This window comes from Wyeomyia smithii, chromosome 3 (genome assembly GCF_029784165.1).
Source record: "Wyeomyia smithii strain HCP4-BCI-WySm-NY-G18 chromosome 3, ASM2978416v1, whole genome shotgun sequence".
In the NCBI taxonomy this organism is placed as follows: domain Eukaryota; kingdom Metazoa; phylum Arthropoda; class Insecta; order Diptera; family Culicidae; genus Wyeomyia; species Wyeomyia smithii.
In genome coordinates, this window is record NC_073696.1 from 229,407,567 (window position 1) to 229,425,354 (window position 17,788).

A 17,788-nucleotide genomic window follows, 5' to 3' on the forward strand; every position below is an offset into this window, starting at 1 on the left:
TGAAAAAAAAAAATTGGTTGGCTGCTGAACGAGTCCCGTTGTAGCCGTATAGAGCAATGCGCGGATTTTGTTTTCTGAGGTAGATGATTGAAATACATGAGTTTTCGAGTGCAGATGCCCGACTATTATATCAAATTTAGAGCTTTTAAGTGAGTTTTCCAATCGACACCAGAATTGGGATTTTTCTAGAGTGACGCTAGATAAATAATTCTCTTAACTTCAAGCAAAATCCGTGATGGACGTGTCCAAGTTTGTGCTTATTCGTGGTCACTTCGTATGGAATTATCCATATAGATTTTGCATACAGGGTATTTAAACTGTTTTTGTATACCTCAATTATTATTAACTTTGAAACGCACGTCTCTTTTAACTAGTCTGTGTATCTGCGACTATATTTAAAAAAAATTAAAAACTTCTAAAGCGAGCAAAAGGAATTAAAAAATATAGAAGATGAAAATAATTATTAACAATTAAATTACGGGTTAAGAGATATCAGAATCTAATCCAATGAAATGCTTGCAAATATTCTATCCTAACACTCATGCCCAGAGTTACTTTTAGTCAACTCACCTGGAACGGAAGATCAGCAACCGTTTTCGCAAAGTAAAACGCTTTTAGAGAGTACCAATAGTTGAGATGTTCCCTCACGAACACCGCCATTTCGGTTGGAACTAAAATGTAGTTAAGAAATTAGATATTATGCTTTTCCCCCCTTCCTTTTAGAATCACTCACAGGTGAGAATAGTTGGCATCATCGCTGTGAACATTGTGAACATGGTAGTGAAGAACAGACAGCCCGCGTTGCTCATAATTTTGGACGCCTCGTTTCCGATGTCGTAGTAGATCATACCGATGATGGCTCCGACGATGACGTGCGACAGCAGCCGCATCTGGGTGAGAGTTTGGTCACGCATAATCGTGATGAAGGTTCGCTTCAGCAGAATCCAAAACTGCATCCAACCGGAAGTGGGAAAGCCGGTAAGCTTTTTCGGTATCGCAATACTGACGCTTTCGGTCGAATCCAGCAGCGAGGTTGTGCAAGTTGGCTTCGATGAGGCCGCCAGTGGTCCCATTCCAGTGGTTCCACTAGTGCCGCAAACACCACCAGCACCAGCGCTGGTGGCTAGGGTGTTCATCGTTGCACATTCCGGAGATTGTTGATCCGTCGTCGCTTTGGGGCTACTACTACTGCTAACTAGGGCGGTTGAAAATTTACTATCATTGTTGAGTGGTTCCGACAGTGGAGGCATATTGATGGCGGTAAACTCGACCGCGGTCTGTTTTTTCAGATCGTCCTGACCGGCTGCCAGCGACAATACCGTGACGATTTTTTCCGCCGGTTGCTCATCTTCTAGGTCTACATTTTTCTGCGGCTTGCTTTGAGTTAGTACTGGTTGGTTGTAGTTGTTACATTTGCCATTGTTAACGGCTGTTACGAGTTTGCTATTCCAATCGCCGTGCTCTCCGCAGGCGACTTCCATCACTGAGTGGAAAATGTTAAATATGAAAATTTGTTCCAGTTAGTAAAAGCCATTGAATCTTACCATAATTCGCTGGATTGTGATAACTGGGGCATTCCAGTCCCAGTGATGCCAGAAACGGCACCAATCCGTTGACCAGCCCCTGATAGATACATTGTCCTTCCGCTAATACGTACAAATTGTCAAACATTTCGAATATCCTCGCGGACGGTTGATGGATGGTGCAGACAATGGTCCGACCTCCGCGGGCCAGTGATTTCAGCAGATAGATCAGCTGGGAACAGGTCGCACTGTCCAGTCCGCTGGTTGGTTCGTCGAAAAACATGACCGGTGGGTTGTTGACTAATTCTAGGGCGATTGAGAGTCGCTTTCGCTGGCCCCCAGAGAGGTTCAGTGCCAGAGTGTTGGCCGCATCCAGCAGCCCGAGGGTGTCGATGATTTCCTCGACGATTTCCTTCTTCAATTCCATCGGGATGTCCTTTCCGAGCTTCAGATTGGCCGATACGTTCATCGCTTCCCGTACGGTTAGGTACGGCAGCAATCGGTCGTCCTGCATGATGTAGCAGGACAGCTTGCGAAATTTGCGCAGGTTTCTTTGCTTCCCGTTGATCAATACCGATCCTATCAAGCTCGATGTTCTGGAAGAAAGGGAAAGAATAATGTAAAATAATTGAAGTTGTTGGTTAAGTTTCACTTACTTATATCCTGCCAGAATGTTCATTAGGGTGCTTTTGCCGGCTCCGGACGGACCCATAATAGCGGTCAGCTCGCCTGACCGAAACTCTCCATTGATACCTTTGAGTATTGTTTTGTAGCTACGCTTGTGTCCCTCCGATACCGAATATGCCAGATCGTTGAAGTTAATATCGATCGGGGGCCGCTTCGGAAGGTGCGTTAGTGACACCTGTGAAGATTAGAAAGGTGGGAATTTAGCAGCTGGTGGAACGTGGTGGTTGTTGATAACTGAAAATGATAACTGGTGCGGTTGAACTCGGTATTTGACAGATTTAGATATGGGCCAGCTGATGCGGGGTGGTGCGTGGGAAATGCTTTATCATGTAATGAACTATTGTGAGCAATTGATTCTAACGGGGATTGTAATGGATTAAAGGTTTTATGTAATATACGGTATCACACAGTACCAGTGAACGTAATGGCATGATGAAATTTGGAATAGCTCAGCTGTTCTTCATTTATTGACGATACACTTCTTCGCAACTGTTTAGCCGAATTAATCAATAAGGAAAGGGTTTTAAAAATAATGAGATTGTCAACAAATATTTTGTGATAGTTAGCCAACGGCTGCTAGATTAGACAACAGAAGGCGTCAGACCATCTTGAAATCGCTAGGCTCGTGATGAAATCTGATCGATTGAGTTTTATGTCGAATTCGTTTTTACGGCAGGACTATCCCGTCCCGGACTACGCTTTGCAGCTTAAAAAAAAACCCTTTCCGAGCAGTTGCAATGGTGTGCGTATAATACCAGAGGTAGCTGTCACTTTTGTTTTGGTCATTATCGCCATTGTCTTTTATTGCGTTTGTGCTGCTGTACGAAAAATTTGCCAATTTACTGAAAAATGACAAAATAACAAAATAAAATAAATAAAATTCAACCTGATGTTAGACACGCGAAGAACGATAATCAAAGCAAACCGATTTTGACACATGTTTTTTTGATTTTGACACATACGTGTGAATGTGTTGGTGTCTTCAAAACTGCACTCTGTTTCTTGCGCGGACTGTCCGGGACAGAAAAAGGGTAGTCCGGGATAGTCCGGAAAATGTAAAAAAAAGTGATAGTGTAGTCCGCGGGGTAGCTACACCGCAAAAACAAAAACGACATTAGTCGCATTTGAGGATTTTTTTTTATTTTAGTCCCAACATTTTGATATCTCAAAAGAGTATATTCAGTTTAATCAAATAAATCTTGTCAAAAATAGTTATTAAAGAAAAATCAATAGAGCAATTGGATTTATTTGAAAATATTTTTTTCGATTTGATATTCGATTTGAAGTTGAAACGACAATTTCTGGAGCATTTTTGCAAATCATCTCCGAAAAAATGTTTGTGCTCACGCGTGCATTAGATTGGTAAATATGCTGCGGCATTAAATTCAGTTCAGTTTGAACTTCAATTCCCAAAGTTTCAATAGCTTTCGTCTCAAGATGGTGAAGAGCACGGTATGTGATTCGGCGATGGATAACAATTGCAACTCCACCGCCGAAACCCTGAATTCTATCGAATCTATGAACCACGTAATTAGGATCATATTCCTGTTTGATGTATGGTTTAGCTAAAGCATCAATAATAATTGCAATATGCACCTTATAGACTGTTAAACTGTTTGTTGTAAACGGTACAACGAGTGAGCGTTTCAATTTAGTTCAAGTCCATGAAAATATTAAAACTTCAATTTTTCAACTATATCATGGGTAGCTCAAACTGGAATTTGCGTGCTGCATTGCGTCGAAGATCGACCATTACCTGTTGCAGCGAAGAACTGCCTGGATTTATAAACATTACATTCGTTTAACCAGCTAGCACGGAGGTGTAAAAAAATACCAAAACGCGCTTGAATAGGAGTAAATTCATAGGAGAAAAAAACTGTAAGCGGTACAATTGGATGAGAAGGAACTACATGGTCGATGAAAATAAAAAAAATAGTTGAAAAGGCTCTCTATGAGATACGACCGCAAAGTAAACGTAGAATTACGACAGCCTGAATTGCGCAGAATTACGACAGCCTGGAATCGCTTCACTGAGTATTGCAACACCCAGTTTGAATATTCCAACATCTCGTGATTCCGAGATTTGGGTCTTCGCAAAGGAGTTCAAGAGGTCAAGAGCTTGTGGTCCGCTGACAGTATGGCTCGAAATGAAGCTGCAACGCATGTAGTATTGAGTTTTTTTGGCTTAATTTATTTTGAGCGTTCCACCAAAGGTTGCGATCTTCAGCAAAGTTGTTCAGGAAGTTAAGGGATTTTTGTTGGTCCAAATTTTGGTTCAAATATCGGTCGCAGTGTGACGCTAGTGTGCATGTAGTTTTAATCAATTTGAACTTAATTTATATCGTGGATCCAATCAATCCAAAAACTGTGGATTTCAGCAAAGTTGTTTAGAAGGTATGAATTTTAAGCCGCTACGCGGCGCTAGTAGTAGTTTTGTGTATTTTAAACTAAATTTACCTCGTGTATCTAACCACTTAAAAAACTGCGGTCTTCAGGGAAATTTGCTCAGAAGATCACAGGTTTTCGGTTCATGGGCAGTTTAGTTGAAACTAAGACCACAACCTGGCGCTAGTGAGCGTGTAGTTTTGGGTGTTATAAACTAAATTTATGTCGGTAATTCAACTACTTAGGAAGTTTCGGTTATCATCCAGTAACTCAACGAATAAAATTTCTAAAAATTGTGCAATTTAATTTATTTTGTTTTTAATTTCTTTTTTGTGATCGATTAACATTTTTTGTTTTTATTCTAAAAAGTTTGTCTCTGAAGGATGCTCTGCTACACATAGGATTGTATCAATGTTAGGGCTGATCGGAAGGGACTCATAGATTTCAACAATACCGAAGAAGCTAAAATATTCTTTTGTTGACATTAACACTACTGGCGGCACTGGACAAAAGCCGCAACTTTGTTGAAAGTAAGAATCGCCAGGTAATTCAAGGTCAAAATACGAAGAATTGTGAGGCAAAATTCTGCATTAAAATGTCTACCAGCAAGAAATTCTTGACATTATGAACAAATTTGCTGAAGACCGCAGCTTTCTAGCTGGTCAAAATCGTGAGAGAGGTTTAGATTCAAACGCGTAGAATGATGCGCACACTAGCGCCACAATTACAAACTAAACTGTCCACCATCAAATAGCCCCTGACATGTTGAAAACGTAGTATTGGATCCCACACTGCCCACCATACAGAAACTGTTGACCTTCTGAACTAGGAGAAAAATGTACCACGCTATGACAGGTTTTTGATGATATTCAGGCTCGTTCCTCTATAACAATAGTGGTATTGGCAAAATAGAGACAGTGGACAGTAAAAATGTTTTGCGACTATAACGTTGCCGTCTAGTTTCCCATACACGAATTTTTGTTTGCCGTTCCTCTTATTTCCATGTCTATGATGGCATGCATGGTTGTATATAACATTCGGTGTGCGATACACACATCCTTTAGTACACAGCCGCCCTATTGCCGAGTCTGCTTTTCTTTGCGCGAAGGCTTCGCTTATTCTTCCTTCCTAGCCGTCACACAACATTCGTCATACATAGGCAAATCAAAAAAGGGGAAAAATATTTCTGCTTCTGTGGAGTGCTGACACGAATGTCCTTATAAAAAAGAGTTTTTTCTTTTTTCTACATTCACTCCTTCGAAGACATCCTCCAAGCAATGCCGAATCGACACACGAAGTACATTTTTCATTTCTTTTTGTGATGCTCTGTTACCACTACTTTCTCAATATGATTGCTGCTATCGCAAATACTCATCAAGAAGAAAATATTCTGAGAAGACAGTGAAAAAAGGCTGTACTTTTGGGATGCCTGATCTGAACAAGTTTGCTGAAGATCGCAACCTTCTAGTGCATTGGAAACATGAGATATCTGCCTATCTGCCAATCCAAAGCGGCAAATTTCAGTAATAATTTTTGTTATACCCTCTTTTTTTTTAAATAATTTATAAGTCACCTCCTTGGATTTCAAAATGACGCCTGACGCCGCTTTTCGACCTCTGAGCATAATCTATGTACCGGAAATACTCATAAAAGGTGGTTTTCGGCCATTTTAGGTTGTTTTCCAGAAACCTGAATTCACCATCTTGGAAATCAGAATGGTGTCTGGATTGATGCCCGGCTTTTGTAAATCAGCCCACTTCCAAAAATACTAATTTGGTATAGTATTTGACCTTGTTTTCTGCGTAGTAATAACAATTTTGTATATTTTAGTGATCTCGTACCTAATTTTGTAAAAGATTGCTGTAAGAATAACGGAAATCCGTTAAAAGCGTACTGGGTTTTCGTAACGCTCTCAATGTTTAGATTTTTACATTAGAATGTTGCCAAGACATAATAGATAGCGCCAGAAGTAAGCGCTGGTCGATTTTTACATAGCTGAGACGGTATTAACCAAGTTGAGACATATGGTGAAAAATTGCTTCAACACGTTAGTGATTTTATACTCATATACTCATACTTATATATACTTTTGGTTGTGTTAAATTATCGCGGCAAGTGTTACTTTTCCCATTTCAAATCAAGAAGACGGCAGCTGAAGCGCATCGAGAGTTAAAAAATGTTTTCAAAAATGATGTGATTGTTTCAGTCATTTTGAAGACAATAACTGTTCGCGGAGGGTCTTCAACGCCGGAGGTCGCCTAACGCAGGAACAGCTTGCATCGGTAATAGAAGTCACCCATCAAGCCATCGCCAAGCGATTGTATGCTTTAGGATTGTTCAGGAAAATTTGAACATTCATAATAATTGATAATTTTAACAAACTATATCAGTTAAGTCGCATGAGAAATAAGACGAACAAAGTTGAAATTATTCTAATGTATTAGAAAAATTAATTTCAGGCGTCTGAACAGAATCACATAAAATTTTCAAGAAGAGAAATATTCAGTTAGTCTCTATTTCTACTGTTATATTTCAGGAGTAAAATGACCAATTTTACTCAAATCGCAGATACGTGTATTTTGAGTACTATTCATACTGCCCTTCCAAGCATAGTCGTCCCAGCGTGCATAAAGTTTGTGTAGAACATGAGACTAATATGATTGGAGCGGCAGTATAGTCCTCTTCAGTGTTCCCAATTTCTATTAGAGCACTGAAAAGACTTTGAGTACTAACCGAAATAAACGTATCTTGAGTAAACTGACTTCTTTTATTTCTAAATAAGGCCGATACAAATTTGATTTTTATTTTATGTCACCTCTCTTTCAAAAGATATTGATGATTACAAATATTTTAGGGCCAAAACGGTTTGTTTGATCAGTGTGACGTCTTCTACAAAGTTGTAGATTATAGTTTTCGTCTCTCCCAAAAAAATATACACTCTAAAATAAATTATTTATTTTTTGAAAAAAAAGTTGAAATAAAAATTGAAAACTAACTATCTAAAAAAGCTCTTTTTTAATCTTATTTATTTTTATAGAAACTACAAAAGATCACCTTAACAATGCAACTTGTGCGATCATGGAGAAATAAGGAAAAAAAGTTATAGTTTTTTGGAAAAAAAAAAATTTTTTTTTTACAGGGTACATCTTTTTATTAAAGGACAAAATTATTATCCACAACTTTGCCAAAGAAGCTATGCCAATCGAACAAAACGTTTTGACTGTAGAAATATTTTGAATTTCCCATGAAAAGCTCTATTGAAAATTAAAAATATTTCTACAGCCAAAACGGTTTGAATGATTGACATAGTGTCATGGCAAAGTTGTAGATTACAGTTCTGTCCTTTCAAAACAAAAAAAAAAACGTCCTTCGAAAAAAAGAAAAAAAAATTGTTATTCCGAAAAATATACTCTAAAATAAATTATTTATTTTTTGAAAAAAAGTTGAAAGAAAAATTGAAAACTAAATATGTAAAAAAGCTCTTTTTTAATCTTATTTATTTTTATAAAAGCTACGAAAGATTACCTTAACAATGCAACTTGTGCGATCATGGAGAAATAAGGAAAACAAGTTATAGTTTTTTGTAAAAAAAATAATTTTTTTTACAGGGTACATCTTAATATTAAAAGACAAAATTATTATCCACAACTTTGCCAAAGATATTATGCCAATCAAACAAAACGTTTTGACTGTAAAAATATTTTTAATTTCCCATGAAAAGCTCTATTAAAAATTAAAAATATTTCTACAGCCAAAACGGTTTGAATGATTGACATAGTGTCATGGCAAAGTTGTAGATAACAGTTTTGTCCTTTCAAAAAAAAAAAAAAAAAAAAAACGTCCCTCGAAAAACAAGAAAAAAAAATTGTTATTCCGAAAAATATACTCTAAAATAAATTATTTATTTTTTGAAAAAAAGTTGAAAGAAAAATTGAAAACTAAATATGTAAAAAAGCTCTTTTTTAATCTTATTTATTTTTATCAAAACTACAAAAGATTACCTTAACAATGCAACTTGTGCGATCATGGAGAAATAAGGAAAACAAGTTATAGTTTTTTGGAAAAAAATTAATTTATTTTACAGGGTACATCTTTTTATTAAAGGACAAAATTATTATCCACAACTTTGCCAAAGAAATTATGCCAATCGAACAAAACGTTTTGACTGTAGAAATATTTTGAATTTCCCATGAAAAGCTCTATTGAAAATTAAGAATATTTCTACAGCCAAAACGGTTTGAATGATTGACATAGTGTCATGGCAAAGTTGTAGATTACAATTCTGTCCTTTCAAAACAAAAAAAAAAACGTCCTTCGAAAAAAAGAAAAAAAAATTGTTATTCCGAAAAATATACTCTAAAATAAATTATTTATTTTTTGAAAAAAAGTTGAAAGAAAAATTGAAAACCAAATATGTAAAAAAGCTCTTTATTTATTATTTCTTATTCTCTTATTTATTTATTCTTATTTATTTATTTTTATTTATTTTTATAAAAGCTACAAAAGATTACCTTAACAATGCAACTTGTGCGATCATGGAGAAATAAGGAAAACAAGTTATAGTTTTTTGGAAAAAAAATAATTTTTTTTACAGGGTACATCTTAATATTAAAAGACAAAATTATTATTCACAACTTTGCCAAAGAAATTATTGCTATCAAACAAAACGTTTTGACTGTAAAAATATTTTGAATTTCCCATGAAAAGCTCTATTGAAAATTAAAAATATTTTTACAGCCAAAACGGTTTGAATGATTGACACAGTGTCTTGGGCAAAGTTGTAGATAACAGTTTTGTCCTTTCAAAAAAAAAAAAAAAAACGTCCCTCGAAAAAAAAGAAAAAAAAATTGTTACTCAAAAAATTCAAATCAATTTTAAATTTTTCTTTTAATTTCTTTATTTGAAATAAAATAAAATAATTTATTTTTAGAGTGTATATATTTTGCGGAAAGACGAAATTATAATCTTTAACTTTGCTTAAGACGTGACATCGATCAAAAAAACCGTTTTGGACCTTAAAATATTTATTATCATCAATACCTTTCCAAAATAGCATTTTTCAACAGCTTTTCAAAAATGAGTCGTCTTTAAAAAAATTAAACCAATGGCACAAAATGGCATCTTTTGCCTATACTGCCGCGCATAGCAAGTCAGTCCCATTTGCATTTTCACTTAAATTGAGTTAATACGCGGAAATGGTAGCTAACTATGCATAGTCTCGTAACAATAGATAGACTCAACAACTTTGTTCTGGAAAACTTATGGAAAACATATTGTCCCATCTCATTAGATGCAATGGTATGAAATCATATAAAAACGCGTTTTTCTCAGCTTGCTGAAAATGCAAATGGGACTGACATGCTATGCGCGGCAGTATAGAAGCGTCTATGCAAAGTTTTAGCCAAATCAAAAATGGTCCATTAAATTGGTTGCCTGTTTTTATGTGGATTTGCTCCTCGGCGTTATTGATTTTCGATTAATCTATGAATCGTCTATTTTAAAAGAAATAGAATAAGATACATAGAAATTTTCCTAAATGAAGTATATCACTTAAATCAAATGTGAGGACATTATTAATTTAGAGCACGAAGTCAGCAAAATAAAACAATGTTTACTGCCGGAAAAACCGGCCACAATACGGGTAGAGGTACGAAAAAATTATTCTAGTGCATGACAATGCTCGGCCTCATACTGCCAAGTCTTCAAACCCAAAACCAAACGCTCAAACGGAACGTTCCTTCTCACCCGCCTTATTCCCTAGAAACTGCGCTGTCTGATTATTACTCGTGTTTAAGTACTGTATGGAATATTTAAGAATAGAAGTTATTCAAATCATATCGGATGTTTCCCAAGGCTTACACTTTGAACCATTTTTTTATGTTATATGTATTTTTATTGATAATAATTTAATACATATAACATAAAAAGAAGAAATAATAGGAAAAATTATCACATAAACAGCATTTACTCCACTCCTTTTTTCTGAAAATATGGGAAGAAAATTTTGAATCTAGATACAACAAAGAAATAAAATGTTCTTTAAAATTAACGCCAGCGATCTGATTACTGTTAGCCAGTGTTGCGAAATTTCGACACTGCAAAACGAAAATGTTACAACTGCGATTTCACTTTATTCTCATCACACTGGTATTAAGTGTTACCCGTGTCGATTCTCAGTGAAAATCTAGTCAGTGATATAAATGAAATATCTTACTTATTATCGGAATTATTTAACACAGTAACACAGCGTGTGATAAATCACAGCAATGCTGCAGCATTATCATTGTCAACTAATTGGAGAAAAGAAGTTGTCACTTTCAGCCCGGTCGTGTTGAAACTAACATTCGTTGTTTTCAGTTTCAACTGAGCATCTATCACTGACAGTTATACTGCTCACGTGTATTATTTGATGATTATTGGTCACTCGGTTGATGTTTTGAAAATATCTTATTGTTTAATTTTGTTAAGCGTATGATTGATTGTATGAAGCGTTTCGGTTTCTACTTTCATAATTTTTATACACTTTTTCCGTATTCAATTAACCCTTACAAATTCAATATCCCTAAATTGTATCAAATCATTCAAGAATAGTCTCAGGTTAAACTGATTGGTATCACTCTCCAGTCATATGAAGTGCTTTGAAAATTTTACAAGCGAAATTTTGGTTGACGAGGAAATGTAATTATCGTACGTAATGAATCCATGAAAACTACTCAAAATAAAACATGGAAAAACTAGTGCACGAGAAAATTTGTAACGACCACAACCAATATATTCAAAAGATATTTCCAACAACCTATGAGAACGGTAGAGGTTCATTCCGAGTTGTGCTCTCGTCGTGTTCGGTCGCAATTTCATTTCGATCTCGATAGTGCCGACCAGTTAATCGCCTTCAAGGTCACCGTGCATTGTATTGCGTGTGCACTGCTGCCCGTTGCCATCGTCTATTGAAGACAAAGGAACGCATCATCGCCTATTACTACCGTACGCCACAGACTGTACGTTGTGTCGCTACTGCGAGAGATCCAGTACCCGGCGTACTGCTGTTTGGCTGTACTGGTGCTGCTGTGTGGCTGGAGCGGCTGCAGCTTTTGCTAGCGGACTCTTGTGTGAAGGACTGGAGATTGGCATCGCCCGTGCGCTGATTGCGGTGGAGAGCGGCTGCAGAAGATAAGTAGTTTTTTTTTCTCTCGGTTTTTTTTTTCTACAATATTGATGGATCGAAGTAAACCACGAACGCGAACGGACGCAATTTTTCGCTGTGTCACAATTTGCTCGTTGAATATACTTAAATTTATTGTTCTCGGATAGTGTTTCATAAATGTAATCGTAAACTGAATCAAATCAAAGGTAAAGTTGCTAGTCGAGCAAAAATCAGCCCGGAAATTGTGAATTCAGACTTCAAGTGACTAATAAGCAACTAACTGTGACAATTCTGGTCTATCAGCACCAGGAAAGAGGAAGAAAATTGTGTATGTTATGTAATGGTGTCGAGTTTAGTGCGCTGGACAAGGGTGCTTTTTGGTGCGGCCTCAATTTCAGCTGCAGCCAGGAGCCAGCTCAATTCAAGTGTTTGTTAGAAGTTGAGATCGGTTGTGAAACTTCCGCCTAATCAACCACAGTGTCGGTTAAATATTGTGTGAGAAAAAGTAAGGACAGGCAACAGCCTAAACTTATTCCCAATCTGATCCGGATGACATAGGTGAGAGCGTTCCTTTTATATTTTATTATATTTTTCTTTAAATGCTGGAGGACTCGATCAATGGGATAGTGAACAAGCAGTCTATTCGTGTTCGCGTGCATTTAATATTTAGAAGTAGCCATTTTGGGATAAAATTCATGGAGTCGAAACTAAACCACGGTTAGAAGTAGAGTTTGAATACCCGGCTTCACGCGTATTGTTCTACACAAAATAGCGTGAGTGATAGAGACCCCCATTGGATCATAATTTGTTAACAGTGACTAAACAAAATAGCTAAAGTTGTTTTGGTAAACATGCACATGGATTATGAGAGTTTGAAATGTAAGTTTTGCTACTAACCAGAATCGATGCTAACTATTTTTCGATTTTTCTAGCTTTTGAATAGTCGTTTTGAATATTATTTTATAATTATGGCTAGTTTGGCGTTTTGTTCGCAAATTTGAGACTACGTTTTGGCAAATAAGTGTACCTGCATTTTTCAAATTATTAGGGCTTTGGATGCATGGAATTTCGCCAATTTTTGTATTTGAAAGGCGACTCTTGCGTAGACAAACAAAAGAAAATCGACGTGAAACGCCGCGTCCATACGCGTCCACATCGGTAGAAAGGAATAGAGCGGTCGTGCATGATGCTTCGGTTCTGCCTTGAAGTCAGGAAATCGCTTTTTAAGAACAGACGAATGTCGTTAGTCGACCTGTTAAGCAGAAAGCCATATCTCCGGGTGACCGAATATCTACCGTTATAATTTTCGGTATAAAGAGGGTCCTTCACGAAGAAACGATAGAAGTGGCGAGACGTTAACGTGGACTCAACTCCAGTAGTTTTCGTAAAATCGTGTAGTCAGCTGAGATAAATCAATGGGAGATACGTTTCGGTAGTTGTATAAGGACTTCATAAACAGATGTCCGAATGTCACGTCGATACCTTCCATGAGTTCGTGTTTTCTACAGATAGATTATCAACGCGATGTAGTTTTCGGTATAACCTCTTGGAGGAAACAATAGAAGTGTCGAGACGTTAACGTGGATAGAACTTTCGTAGCTCTCGTAACATTGTGTAGTCGGCTGAGATACACCAATGGGAGACTCTCTTCGGTAGTTGCATGATGATTTGTTGAGGGAATGTTCGAATATTTTAGTCTGTATTAATTTAATCGCAGTTCCGGTATTCTCGCGTGCCCTTTTTTCGGTGGTATATCAAACAGAACGAGTTCGAATCGCGTAATAATTTTCGAAGAGGTTAATATGAACTTGTAGGCGCGATATTTGCTATGAACCCGGTACCCGAATTCAGCGCATCGTTTACCAAAACGAAATCTGCTGCAAACCCTACCCTTTTCTCCAACATCCCAGTGATTTCTCGTGGAAGTGCAGAGGTGTTCTCGGCTTCCAATAAAGCGAGTATCACGTCAACATATTCCCATACACACTCCTTCTTTGACCTGCATTCGGATGCGGCCGGCGCTGGTATTGCCTAACATAAAGATAAGATCACCAGTTTTTACACATTGAGGATGAATGTTAGTCCCAAACATCACCCATTGGTTCTCTGTGTAATTACAGCTGATCTGGCAATAACGGAGTAGCAACCGCGGGCGGTCAATCATGCTCATGCTCATGCTCATGCTCTCGGTTTTTTTCTACAATATTATTTGTTGATTGGCATTTTGCGTGTGTGGCTTACGCGTCCAACATGGACGACGAACGCGGGGATGAAAACCCGCTCGTTCTACCGCCTAGCCCTCCCGGATACAAAGTTCCAAGGATTAAGAATGGAACCCCGCAGGAAGCTACCCATCGGCTTAAGCAGTATCCGGAGGGCATGTTGGTATTGGGGCTGTATTTTTCCGGCCGAAAGTGAAAGCATTGAACACAATGCAAATATGTAAAGATCTGGCACGGTTTACAGCCGTGACTGAAATTACCAAAGTACGCCCGAATAAGCTGCGTGTTTTGGTGTCCGACCTCAAGCAAGCAAACGAGATTGCTGCTTGTGAGCTCTTCACGCGGGAGTACCACGTGTACATTCCAGCTCGCGTAGTTGAGATTGACGGTGTGGTCAGCGAATCGAGTCTGACTGTCGAGGACCTGTTGAAGGCTGGAAAAGGCCTTTTCAAGGATTCTAGCCTTGAACCTGCCAAGATACTTGAATGTAAGCAATTACATTCAGTATCGCTCGACAAGGGTGTAAAAACTTACACCCCTTCAGACTCTTTTCACGTGACTTTCGCCGGGTCTGCTCTGCCGAGCTATGAGCTCGTGGACAAGGTGCGTCTGCCCGTGCGCTTGTTTGTACCGCGGGTAATGAATTGCCTCAAGTGCAAACAGTTGAGCCATACGGCCTCCCACTGTGGCAATAAAGCACGTTGTGGCACGTTGTGGCAAGTGCGGAGAGCAACATGCGGATGACGCCTGTAATAAGGGTGCTGAAAAATGCCTTTATTGTGGGCAGACTCCGCATGAGCTGTCTGCATGTCCCGCGTACAAACAGCGCCAAGACAAGATCAAGCGGTCTCTGAAAGAGCGCTCTAAGCGCACTTTCGCAGAAATGCTCAAAGAGGCCGCTGCCACCAAACTGGTTTCCCCGAATCTCTTCGAGGTCTTGCCATCCGATGAGTCTGATTCTGACGATTCAGTTGGGGAATCTTCTTTTGTTGGACCCGGGAAATCTAGAAAGAGGAAAAACCTTTCTTCTCCTAGGCTTCCTAGGAAAGGACAGAGAAGGTCTCCATCTGAAGTGACTGATACTAAGAAACAAAAAAGTCATCTATTTTTTTTTTCCTCATCTATAAACAAAAAAGTGCTGCAGAAAATCCGAAGCAAACTCCTCCGGGATTGGCAAAACTGAATTCAAATAAGGAGTTTCCGGCACTTCCAGGAACATCAAAAAACCCAACTGTTCCTCCTTTTTCGTCCAAGATTCAGCCAGAATCTGGACTGCTGAAGTTTTCAGATATTGTGGACTGGATTTTTGAAAATTACCACATAACTAATCCTCTTAAAAGTCTTCTGCTGGCATTTCTACCAACAGTTAAAACGTTTTTGAAGCAGTTGACTGCTAAATGGCCCCTCCTTGCAGCGATTGTATCCTTCGATGGCTAATTCATCGGCTGAGATGAAGGATTCTATCTCTATTTTACAGTGGAATTGTAGAAGTATCATCCCCAAAATTGATTCATTTAAAGTTTTGATTAATAAGCATAAATGCGATGCATTTTCCCTCTGTGAAACTTGGCTCACTTCAAATGTAGATCTTAGCTTCCATGATTTTAATATAATTCGCCTCGACCGAGACACCCCTTACGGAGGAGTACTTCTAGGGATTAAGAAGTGCTATTCCTTCTATCGTATTAACCTCCCAACGGTCCCAGGCGTCGAAGCTGTCGCATGTCAAATGACAATACGAGGTGAAGAGCTTTGTATTGCCTCAATATATATTCCTCCCAGAGCACAGGTTGGGCAACGGCTGCTCTTTGATTTAATAGAACTTCTTCCCTGTTTGATTTTGGGAGATTTCAACTCTCACGGCGTGGCTTGGGGTTCCCCTTCTAATGATAACCGTTCCTCTTTGATCTATAACCTCTGCGACGACTTCGACATGACAATATTAAACAACGGGGATATGACACGCGTTCCGAAACCTCCAGCGCGCCCCAGTGCTTTAGATTTATCTTTATGTTCAACATCGCTACGGTTGGATTGCATATGGAAGGTAGTCCTTGATCCCCACGGTAGCGATCATTTGCCTATTCAAATTTCAATTGATAATGGTTCAACTCCCACGCGATCAGTTGATATTCCGTATGACCTCACACGGAATATCGATTGGAAATTATACGAGGAAATGATATCAGAAGCTGTCGAGTCGATTCAACATCACCCACCACTTGAAGAATACAACCTCCTCGCGGGCTTGATTCTCGACGCCGCGTTGCAAGCCCAAACGAAGAAATATCCCGGCGTGACGATCAAAGAACGGCCTCCCACTCCGGTGGGACAAAGAGTGCTCCGATGTCTACACGGAAAAATCCGACGCGTTTAAGGCCTTCTTTTGGGTGAAAGGTCAACCCGACGACTTTAAGCGGTATTCGGAGCTTGAGACCAAGTTCAAAAGCTTGGTCCGAGCAAAGAAACGTGGATATTGGCGCCGGTTCGTAAACGAAACGTCGAGGGAGACATCGATGAGCACTCTTTAGAACACAGCCCGAAGAATGCGAAATCGTATAACGGTCAACGAAAGCGAGGAGTCTTCAAGTCGGTGGATATTTGGTTTTGCCAGGAAAGTATGTCCGGACTCTGTTCCTGCGCAAAACTTCGTTCGAGATACGTCTCCGGGCCACGAGACCTCATAAGGCTTTACCAAACAACGATATTGTCGGTGCTTGAGTACGGGTGTTTCCGCTTCCGCTCCGCTGCAAACACCCATTTAATCAAGCTGGAAAGATTGCAGTATCGTTGTTTGCGTATTGCCTTAGGTTGCATGCATTCGACCCATACGATGAGTTTGGAAGTTTTGGCGGGCGTTCTCCCATTAAAAGACCGCTTTTGGGATCTGACTACTCGTATTCTCATCAAATGTGAGGTTTTGAACCCCTTGGTAATTGAAAATTTCGATAGGCTAGTTGAACTTAATTCTCAAACCCGTTTCATGACTGTGTATTTCAATCACATGTCTCAAAGTATAAATCCTTCCTCATACACCTCCAATCGTGTCAACTTATTAGATACTTCTGTTTCTACTGTGTTTTTCGATACATCCATGATGGAAGAAACTCGTGGAATCCCGGATCATCTACGCGTGCAGCAGATCCCTAAAATATTTTATAACAAATATAAAAACATCAACTGCGACAATGCGTTTTATACTGAGGGATCACTTCTCAACGGGTCCACTGGCTTCGGTATCTTCAACAATAATTTTACCGCCTCCTACAAGCTCGATAATCCTGCTTCTGTTTACGTCGCAGAATTGGCTGCAATTCAGTATACCTTAGGGTTTATTGAAACAATGCCCACGGACCATTACTTCATCTTTACGGACAGTCTCAGTTCTATTGAGGCTCTCCGATCGATGAAGGATGTAAGGCACTCTCCGTATTTCCTGGGGAAAATACGGGAACATCTGAGTGCTTTATCCGAAAAATCTTCTCAGATTACCTTAGTGTGGGTCCCTTCTCATTGTTCCATTCCGGGCAATGAGAAAGCGGACACTTTGGCTAAGGTGGGCGCAACAAACGGTGATATTTATAACAGACCAATTGCCTACAAGGAATTTTTAAAATTTTCACGTCAGAGTACACTTGTCAACTGGCAGGCCTCGTGGGATAAAGGAGAACTGGGAAAGTGGCTACACAGCATCATCCCCAAGGTTTCCACCAAACCTTGGTTTCGAGGATTGGATGTAGGACGAGATTTCATTCGCATGATGTCTCGGATTATGTCCAACCACTACGGGCTAGATGCACATCTCTTGCGTATTGGGCTGGCGAGCA

General features: G+C 38.9%; 1 protein-coding gene across 1 annotated transcript in view; it reads right to left on the reverse strand.

Moving 5' to 3' along the window:
* LOC129726590 (ATP-binding cassette sub-family G member 4-like) overlaps positions 1-17,788 on the reverse strand; it is a 102,942-nt gene that overhangs the window by 19,325 nt on the left and 65,829 nt on the right. Inside the window, exons 4-7 of the mRNA XM_055683485.1 lie at positions 2,180-2,385; positions 1,545-2,119; positions 734-1,483; positions 571-671 (exon numbers count right to left, since the gene is read on the reverse strand). Coding sequence (XP_055539460.1) covers positions 571-671; positions 734-1,483; positions 1,545-2,119; positions 2,180-2,385 — 1,632 coding nt within the window. The remainder of the gene's footprint in view (positions 1-570; positions 672-733; positions 1,484-1,544; positions 2,120-2,179; positions 2,386-17,788) is intronic.